Raw genomic sequence first — 10,102 nt, forward strand, 5'->3', positions numbered from 1 at the left:
GAGAGAGATAGAAGACAGGCAAAGAGCATCCAGCATGCATGTGTCTGGAAGAAAAACAAAATGACCAACTAACCACGTAGGGACCTGGGATCAGAGGAGCCAGGAGCCATCACTGCTCAGGGCTAAGGCCTTTATCCCACCTCAGAGTTTTGGCTCTCAGTCAGAGGCACCCAAGTCCTGGCTCCTTCACCACTTTTCGGTGTCACCTTTGCTTTTCCAAGCCACTTAACCTTCTCTGAGCCTCACTTTCATCATCTTAAATGGATCTGAGAACAGTCCTATCTCATAGGGGTGTTGTGAGGATTAAATTGAGATCATTCTTGCAAAGTACATAAACACTTCCTAGTACATTGTAGGGATTCAGTAAATTGTAGCCATTGTTATTATTATTTGGTAGGCAAGCCATACAACATGCATGTTATTCCCTGTTATAGACCCACATACATCCATCTTATAAACAAGCCCACATGTCTGACATGCACCCATAGCCACATGTACATCCTTCCATACACATATGCCTAAAAGAGGTCAATGCTGTAGTGAAAGGAAAGAAATAGGGAGGAAGAAGGCATATGGGAAAGCATGTGAGGCAAGGACAAGTGTGGACAGAAAGTGAAGCTATTGGGGTCAGAGGGAGCCTAGCTGACCAGGGCGAGCGTGTGCCTTTTCTGTCTGTAAGAGCATCCTTGGTGTTGGGCAGCCCCTATGTGTTCGGCCCCTAGGCCTAGCGTGACTCTCTACTCAGAGTCTGGAGCTCCAAGCACTAGCTGCTCCCAGGCTAGAGGCCCATGTGGTAGCCAGAGAGAGGCCAAGGTCTGCTAAATGGTCTCAGCTGCGGGGACAGTAGGCTGGCCTGGCCAAATGAGGAGTGCCAGAGAGAGGGAGCTCTCTTTGTCAGCTCTCTTCAGGACAATTAACAAAAATTTCCTAGGCTGTTGAGTCTAAAAATAGTGATGATTATTAGCATGTTATGTTGCCTGTGATTTGCATGTTAATTTGCCATCAAACTGCCCAGATCTTCTCTCTGGCCTCTTTTGTTTCTCTTTTGGATTCCAGCCCTTCATCACCCCTCTCCCAGCTTGCCTCTCTTTGTCCCCTCCCCTCCCCGCTTCACACCCTCAGCCCTGCAGGCCCCCCAGGGCTGACTGGATTTTCCCAGCTTGAAATCCTATTGACTAACCTTTACCCTCACAGACCGTCTACATATGATCGGAAAGGACTTGACCTGAGTAAGTGCTGCAGACCCCTCTTCCTGTCCCCCCAGGTCTGATTGTGCTGGCCACAATCACCCCTGAATCATCACTGGACTCGGGCCATGAGACCAACTCTTCAGAGCTCACAGACATGTCGGAGATGATGTCGGCCATGAAGCAGCACCAGAACACCACCTACTTCCTGGCCCAGCACCTCAACAAGGACAGCCTCCTGGCCCGCAAGGACCTGCCCTTCCGGATCCAGAGTTGTGCGGCCCAGGCTGTTCTCACGGCCCCTTATTCTCTCGGGCGCCCGGATCCCAACTCATCCCTCCAGCCAGTGGTTGCAGGTCAGAGTCCCGGTCCCCCTGGTGCTCGGAGGAAGCTGCCCTCATCGGAGGCCCAGCCACAGCGTGAACGAACATATGCCCTGGCAGTGCACCCAGCACTGTCCCCACAGCTGAGTGAGCCGAAGAATCTGAGCCTGCTGTCCCCAGTTCCTGAGGACAAAGGGCCTGGCCACACTAGGGCAGGCCTAGAGATGTCACTGAGGGCAGCCACGCCATCCCTTAGTGAAGAGCAGGTCTCTGAGCTAAGGGAGAATCTGCCCAAGGAGGTCAGGTTGAGCCCCAAGCTTATCCTGGACCCAAAGGGCAGCATGACCCCAGCCATCATCTCAGCTGCCCTCCAGCAGGTGGTTCACACTAAGAGCCTACCTGCCCCTGCCGGAGCCTTGGGGAACACTCCCAGCAGTGGAGAGAGAAGGCTAGAGGCCAGCATGGGGAGGTCAGAGGTCAGCCTAGTAAGGCCAGAAATTAGCACAATGAGTGGCAGTGCCACTAAGAATCTGAAGTTCAAAATGAGCCCCAGTGCTCCGGAGACCTCACGCAGTTCCCAGCAGCAGCTGAGCCCAGAGGTCTCTTCCAGCTCCAGAGCACCCACAGGCAGCCGAGCTGAGAGCCTGCACCTCTCCCCACAAGAGGACAGGCTGCCTGTTCAAACTTTCCCTCCCAAAACCTATCTGTCTCGAGCGAGTCGAGAGTCAGCAGGCAAGCAAGGTACTGGGGAGGTGGCAGGCAAGGGTGGGCCCGAGGGTGCCAAGCCTTCTGTGCACAAACAGGGCACTGTCTCTGGCCATGGGGAGAAGGGGCAGCTGGAGAGCACCCCCCAAAGCAGCAAACTTGAGGAGACCAGCCTGGTCCCCCGAGTCGGCTACCCCATGATTCTGCAGAGCCCCAGCTGCCTGACACGAGGCCAGAGCCCACTGAGGCCTCAAGCCATCAACCGGCAGGTGAGCACTATGCCCTCCAGAAAGATCGAAACCACCCTGGATGGAGGCCAGTCAGCCTCCGAAGGTCCTGTCAAGCCCAAATCTTCCCGGGGTCCTTTCCGGCTCCGTAATTTATTCTCTGCCACCTTCCCAACACGCCAGAAGAAGGAGACCGATGAGCGGCAGGCCCAGCTGCAGAAGGTGAAGCAGTATGAGCTGGAGTTCCTCGAGGAACTCCTTAAGCCGCCAAGCCAGGGGGAGCTGCCAGGAGCCGAGTACCTGCAACCCCCAGCGCCAGGCCGCTGCAGCTGCCAGCTCCGCAGCAGCCCTGTGCAGCAGGGACCTGGCATGTCCCGTGAGCAGAGGCGCAGCTGCGATTGCAAGCGCATGTGCAGGGGGGCCTGGCCTCAGGCTCCCCAGACGCCAGTGCCCAGCCTCCGGGGGAAGGATCGGGACAGGGTCCCCCCTACCCAGAGGCAGCCAGAGGCCGGCCCAGGCTTGAGCCTCGACACCCCCACCAGTGTCAGGCGCATCCGCTCCACCAGCCTGGAGTCCCGAGAGTGCCGATCGGACCCTGAGAGTGGTGTTTCTTGCCTGACCACGTGTGCCTCTGGGGGCGAGTGTCTCGGAGCTCCCAACTACAGGAAACTGATGCGCCGCTACAGCATCAGTGAGCTGGACCAGGGTGACAGGGCCTCACTGACCTCAGACATCTACCCGCACCCACCCCTGGGCATGCTGCCCAGGGAGGCCAAGGAGGTAGAGGCGGGCCTCCCCCTAGGCATGGGTCCCAAAAGCAAGTCGCTGGAGTCCCCGACCTTGGGAGACCCCTCTTACGTCCATGTCGCCCCTGAGACCAAAGGGCCCCGACAGATGGCCGTGTTCTCACTGCCAGAAGAGGTGTACCGGAAGCCCGCAGAGCTGGACGAGGACAGTGAGAACGGCAAGTGCTGCTCCATCCGCTACTGCTTCTACTACCGCAAGTGTGACATGGCAGATGATGCCAGTGATGGCAAGGATGAGCTCTCGTACTCCATCCCCATGAAGATCCTGCCCGGCATGAAGCTGGATGAGCAGGTAGTGCCCGTGGTGAGCAGGACCCTGCAGGTGCTGGATGCCACCACCTGCAGCAGCAGCAGCCCTGAGGCATCCCGCACCCAGGAGATCGACCTGCGGGTGTCCACCTTCGAGGGAAGCCTGGCCAAAATCAATGCCCTGCGGGCCCATGCCTATGGCCTGCCCGACGGCTTCCTGGCCGCCCGGCTGGACACCAACGAGCTGCTGACGGTCCTGCGGCAGTGTGTGGCCAGTCCTGAGGCCCGCGCCCCCAAGCCCTACGTCTCCCAGATCTCTGAATACAAACTGGAACTGGCTCTCAAGTTCAAGGAGCTCCGGGCCTCCTGCCGCCGTGTGGCCAACGTGGACAAGAGCCCCACGCACATGCTGGCAGCCATCACGGGCAGCTTCCAGGTGCTGAGCAGCCTCATTGAGACCTTTGTGCGGCTGGTGTTCATCGTGCGCTCTGAGGCCCAGCGCCAGGAGCTGCTGGCCAAGGTGGAGGAAGTGGTGAGGAACTACACCTTCCTGCTGCGTGCAGCTGAAGAGTCCACTGCCCGGAACCTTAACCAGCAGCAGCAGCAGCAACAGCAGGCAGCAACAGCCTTGGGGGCAGCTGGGGGCCACCCGCCAGGCTCCCCAACTTCAGCGACTGTTATGAGCACATTCACCCGCTCCTTAAAGACCCTTATTAAGTAGGCCATCTGCCCAGGCCTGCCCCCCTTCTCCAACCGTGGCCCCAGGTTTGAGCTTTGTGGTCTTTGCATCTTGTGGTGAGTATATGTGTCTGCTGGGCCAGTCAGGGCCCCCCTGAGTCCTCAGTCTCCAGGGACTGAGAAGTCCCTGGATTGGAGGCTGTCCCTGAGGGCTCCAGGCAGCTGCCACCCTGGGTATCCTCGCCCCTTCCCTGGCCTCTGGGCGTCACTGTGAGGGCCACGGCCCCCCCGTCACTACGCCCGTCACAGAGCTGTATTTTCTCTCTTCTCTAGGGCTGAGACGTGACGTCAGGTCCACTTCCTGCTCCATCGTGGGAGTCAGAGGGAGGCAGGCCTGAACCCAGAGGCCCGTGGGTCTCGAGCTCCTCTTGGCACCTGTTTCCCTCAAGGGCCACGGCGGTGCCGAGCGAGCAGAGGGGAGAGGGCACACAGCCCAGATGTGCCCAAGCTCTCACTCACTTGGCAGGAGCCACCCTGAGGGCTGGTGCCCAGGTGGTGGGTCTGCAGAAAACAGCCACTCTGGGCTGTTGGTGGCCAGCTCTACAGGCTGGCAGCCTTGGGAGCACTCGCCCCTGGGCCCAGTAGCTCCACACCAGCCATTCCCAAAGTGCCCTGTCCCTCGCTGACGGGCAGGGCAGCTCAGTCCACTAGGGAGCAGGCATCTGGGATTACCCCGCTCGTCCTGGGTAAGGTACCTGGTGACCATGTCTGCCCTGGGGAGACCCAGTGCAGGCCTTGGAGCCCACCCTGCCCAGCCCGGCCCAGCACAGGGGCTGTCGCTGCCAGCATGCGACTCCTCTCAACATCTCTCTACCAGACAGACTGTCCTTAGGAGTCCGACTTAGCTACAGATTGGGGGTGGGGGGTGGGGGGTGGGGGGCAGGGGGTCGGGGGTGGGGGGGTGTCGATGACTATATCTTAAACTTCTGGAAGCTAGCGTGATATGTTAATCCTGAGTATATGCTTTTGGCTGTGTATTGACCCTGTGGATTTGTCTCTCTAAGAAAAGAAGCTGAGCGCCTTACCCGGTGCAGTCCTGCACCTCTCTCTCTCCCTTTCTCTCTCTCTCTCTCTCTCCCCTCCCCTGGAGTTATCTGGAAGGGAATTCACACTGTTTCGCATTCTTCTTGACACACATCTGCTGCCGTCACCGTCCCCCCACAGTGTTCCTGGGAGTGAAGACACGGAGTCCCTACTAATTGCCCATTGTAGGGAACAAAGAAAGCCAATGTTTCTTCTGTATAGATTGCTTCTCATGCACCTCTCCATATTCCCCATTTCCCACATGCTCGTGCCCTGTGTCTGCCTCATTCATCGTTCTGTGAGGGGCTCATGTGAAACCTCCCGTTCTTATGTGAGTTTTATAAAGATGTACACTGTGCTCAACCCCCACCTATCCTTGGTACCCCCGAGTGTGATAAAAGACCCCCTGAGTGGCAATTCCTCCCGGCAAGGATTAGAGGAGCTCGTTCTGCAAAAGCCAGCGCCCCCCGCTCTTCCTTGCCTCTCCTCCCACAGGACCAAGTTGTTTAATGGGCCAGAGATGCAGCCAGGTGGGGAACCCTTGCCCCCACGACCACTGTGAGCCCACTTGCTGACATGGTCTCCCTCTTCTCCCAACCTCTTGATCCTGCCTCTTCACCACTTAGGTCCCGCCTGTGTCATTCATTCCACCGCCATCCTTCACCTCTCCCTCAACCTCATGGAGAGGACACATTTTCTAATGTCTGTATATAGTATATATACTACATAAAATATATAAATTCTATATATATACTAATTTATGTCTTGTTTTTCAAACAAGAATGATTAAATCTATTCATCTTACTATCCCAATAAGTCTTTGCAGTGCCTCTGTGTGGGAGTCCTTGTGTCCTTGAATTGTTGATTGCTGGCAGCCCTCTGAATGCTCCCACTGGGCCCCTCACCCATCTATCTGGGCCCCGGTGGACAAGGAGAGCTGAGAACCCTGCTCTTCCAGCCTCCCCTTTGCCCCTCTTAGAAGTCTCCTGTTGGTCACAGGAGTTGGATACTGTGCTCCTTTCACTTGACCCTGGGGCCTTTGGCTCCACTGGCCACCGTGGCTGCCAGCAAGGGCAGCACAGAAACACCATGTGCTCTGTGCTGGGAGAACTGGGCAGCCTGGGAGCTAGGAGACAGAGGTTCAGGTCAGCTTTCAAGTTGCTTTGGGAAATGGGGCCTCTCCCTCTGAAACTGCACCCAGTTACCTCAGAACTAGCCTGTAGTTAAAGCTAGCCAATCCTTTGCAATGGCCTCTGGCAATTTCTAGGGACAGGGGTATTTCCATACAACAGAAGCAACAGGACCCTAAGCAGAGATGGTTTTTCAGAGAGTTACCTAGTGGAGGGTGGTGATTCTATTTCTCCTGTTCTGGGTCCTTGTGGTAATCACAGATTCCACAAGTCTATGAGATACCTTTGTGCCAACTAGGAAGTTTCTCCCTGCTGCACCCACCTGCCATGACGAATTAGGGGAGGCAGATCCAGTCCTCTGGGTGATGCTAGGCCTTTGGACACATAGCTTGGTAATTTCAGCCCCACTTGCTTCCCTGGCCGAGTGTACATCCTATACAACTGTGTACAGCAGCCCTAATGAGTTACTTCCTCCCAAAGCTTGGACACAGATGCTTTTCCTCATGTTTGCAAAGGTCATGGCTAAAGTGGTTTGGAAGCCACACATGGAGGAGGAACCAGAGACAGCAGTCAGGCTGGGTGGCTCTGCATGTGGGAGGCTACCCAGGGTGACCTGGTGGCAGAACTCTTTGGGGAAATACCCACCAGGGATACATCCCATGACATCAATGTTGGGACTCTTGAAGTCAGTCCCAGTGTGAACAGAGGCCACCACTCAAAATGACCTGATTGGACAGTCCAGAAACTTGTGGTCCTGTACCACACTGGTAGCTCCTTATAGTCAGAAAGCATATCTTATTCAGTTCTATAGTCTGGGTGTGCACCCACACAGTACCTGCCTGGCACATAGTAGGTGTTCAATAAACATTTGTTGAATGAATGTGTTGAATGAGATGACTGCCGTGAGAGAGTCCTGCCAGACCTCTGACCCTCGTGAAAAAGGCCCTCTCTCTGGGAATGGCTAACCCTAGTCAGTGCAGTTGGATGAGGCCCAGCAACCTGGCATCCTCCTATCAAAGATGAGGAGTCACGTTCATTACAGACTTTGCAATGGCCTCTGGCGATTTCTAGGGAGAGGGGTATTTCCGTACAATAGAAGCAGCAGGACCCTAAGCAGAGCTGACATCTCTGGTTTTTCAGAGATATCTAATGGTGGGTGCTGATTCTATTTCTCCTGTTCTGGGTCCTTGTGGTAATCACAGGTCCCCACAAGTCTATGAGATACCTTTGTGCCAACTAGGAAAAGTGTACCACAGACTCAGAGCTGAGTTTCACCAGTTACTTTCCAAAAGCTTCACAAACTCTCCTGAGGTGCTCAATGGACTCCTTTTCTCCTGACCTGGGGTGGTTCTCTGCAGTAGCTGGGAGACCTGGGTGGGGGGTGGCACAGGCTTCTCCCCACAAGCACCTTCCTCACCATCTTTGGCCTGAGCTGGAGCCGGAAGCTGATCCTCTCCAGCCGTCCTGTACCTGACACAAGTCCCCAGAGCCTGCCTCCTGCCTTTCCAACTTCAGGCCATTCGAGGAAAATGGGTTCACACTACTGGCGTGGGCCCAGGATGCCAGTGGTGTTGGCACAATCACATTTTTTTTTCCAAACTGCTATCAAGACACTGTGGATCATAGTCAATTTCATCAACAATGAATTGAAAGGGGCCGCCTGAGCCAGAACTTCTACTGCCAAAGGGACCGGGGAGGATCGGCTACCAGCACTAGGAAGGGGTATGGTTTTCTGTCTTAGGATCAAATTTCTCCAAAGAGCCACTAGGATGGGAGTACTAACTCCATCCCATGCCCCATCCTGTCAGCCTGGGAGCCAGACTGTGTGTGTGTGTGTGTGTCTTCAGAGGAAATGACCCCTGAGGGTTCAGTCTCGGGTCTGGGCAAAATGTCCTGGATTCCAGGTGGGTTTCTTGGTTTCAACGCCCTGACCTGCTGGGAGCAACCATTACATGGAAACCATGGAGGCCTGACTTCTCACAGGTACAGAACTTCTTGTTTCAGTTTGGGTTTCTGCTTCCCACTCATGATCACGGCCCACACACCAGTAAGTCTGCAGGTGCTGCCCATGCTCCCAGTATCTCAGGGACACTGCCGGGCACCCTCACTGACCTTTCCAGCTGCAGGTTTTGGACCTACCACTTAGCAGTGTGCTCACTGTGAGCTTCTTGCCCTCCCATCTGCGATGACTGTCCTTCCCTCTGCATACTGACGCCTCATTCTAATGTTCACTGCTTTGGCTGAAAGGAATATGAATAAGTTGGGAGCCTTCCACAGCACAGAAAAATTTGATCCCTGCCTTTAAATGTGTGCGCATGCACACACACACACAAACGTGTATGAGTATCTACCCTATGCTGGGCACTGTGTTAAGTACTTTACATGCATGATCTTATCGGGTTTCCCAGGTAGCGCTAGTGGTAAAGAACTTACCTGCCAATGCAGCAGACACAAGAGACATGGGTTCGATCCCTGGGTCAGGAAGATCCCCTGGAGGAGGGCATGGCAACCCACTCCAGTATTCTTGCCTAGAGACTCCCATGGACAGAGGAGCCTGGTGGTGGGCTACGGACCATGGGGTCACAAAGAGTCAGACACAACTCAGTGACTTAGCACGCATGCACACATGCATGTTCTTATTTAAACTTTCTAAGATCCTTAGAGAGAAATACCACAAGCATATCCACTTTTCTTGGAAGAAACTGAAGCCTAGAGAGGTTAAGTCACTACCTTGGTCATACAGCTGGTAAGCAGTAAGCTAGCTGGTTTCCAAACTCAGACCAAGCTTTCACCTGCTACCCTGCAGTACTCAGCCTAGCGCCAAATTTAAAGCCCCTCCCCCTGAAAACAGAGGCACAGGCGCAGCCACACTCGTCAGAGGATGGCCTATAACTGTTGCTCAAGGTACAGGCAGCGTGTGGGTCATTGATAAGGTTGGGGTGGAAGGTGCAGGATACTGCAAGCCCAGCTGACTCTTCACCCAGCGGCCCCAGTGCCATGTGACTCTCAGAAGCAGTGGAGTCATATAGAGCAGCTGTGTCCAAAAAGTCACCATCATCAAAATGAGGGGAACATCCCTCCCCCATGTTCCTCAAATGGGAATCTGAGTTTCCTATGGGTATGACCCATACTCATTATGCACTGGCATTTTTCTCAAAGATTTTGTAGGCAAATACCACATGAATGATATATTTAACTTTTCAAAAATATTTATTTTACTTATTATTTTTTTATTTGGCTGGAGAGGGTTGTAGTTGCAGCATGCAGGATCTAGTTCCCTGACCAGGGATTGAACCACTCCCTGCATTGGGAGTGCAGAGTCTCAGCCACTGGGCCACCAGGGACGTCCCTATCTTCAATGTTTTTATGTAAAACTTTGGAGAGGAATGAAGAAGTTGAACTTGCTGTAAAGAAAACATATCATTTCAAAAGACACTCGAGACGCATGGTTGATACTTCTGGCTTCATTACCATGTCTACTGCACCAGCGTCCAGGTTCACCCTTCTCTACCCCTAGATGTGCGTTGGTGAAAATGCTGGACACGCTCTGAGTCCATCAGATGAACTATATAGTGATGTAGGCCCCAAGGGGAGGACAGCTAAGGCTCACCTATTTCTGTGCATCTGGGCCCTGGCGGTCAGGCACCTCTTTGGGTATGAGACACGTGGCATGACAGAGTGCCAGGAAGGGGCGCCAGGAGGAGATTGAGCACA

At 54.5% G+C, this 10,102-nt stretch overlaps 1 protein-coding gene across 5 annotated transcripts in view; it reads left to right on the forward strand.

The window, feature by feature from the left end:
• FRMPD3 (FERM and PDZ domain containing 3) overlaps window positions 1-5,092 on the forward strand; it is a 145,585-nt gene extending 140,493 nt beyond the window's left edge. For all 5 annotated transcript variants that reach the window (XM_061409375.1, XM_061409374.1, XM_061409379.1 and 2 more), the window contains one exon: window positions 1,265-5,092. In XM_061409375.1, the coding sequence (XP_061265359.1) occupies window positions 1,265-4,218 (2,954 nt within the window). In that variant the 3' untranslated portion in view covers window positions 4,219-5,092. The remainder of the gene's footprint in view (window positions 1-1,264) is intronic.
• Window positions 5,093-10,102: the final 5,010 nt, after the last annotated feature.

The sequence above is a fragment of the Bos javanicus genome, chromosome X, assembly GCF_032452875.1.
Source record: "Bos javanicus breed banteng chromosome X, ARS-OSU_banteng_1.0, whole genome shotgun sequence".
Taxonomy (NCBI): Eukaryota; Metazoa; Chordata; class Mammalia; order Artiodactyla; family Bovidae; genus Bos; species Bos javanicus.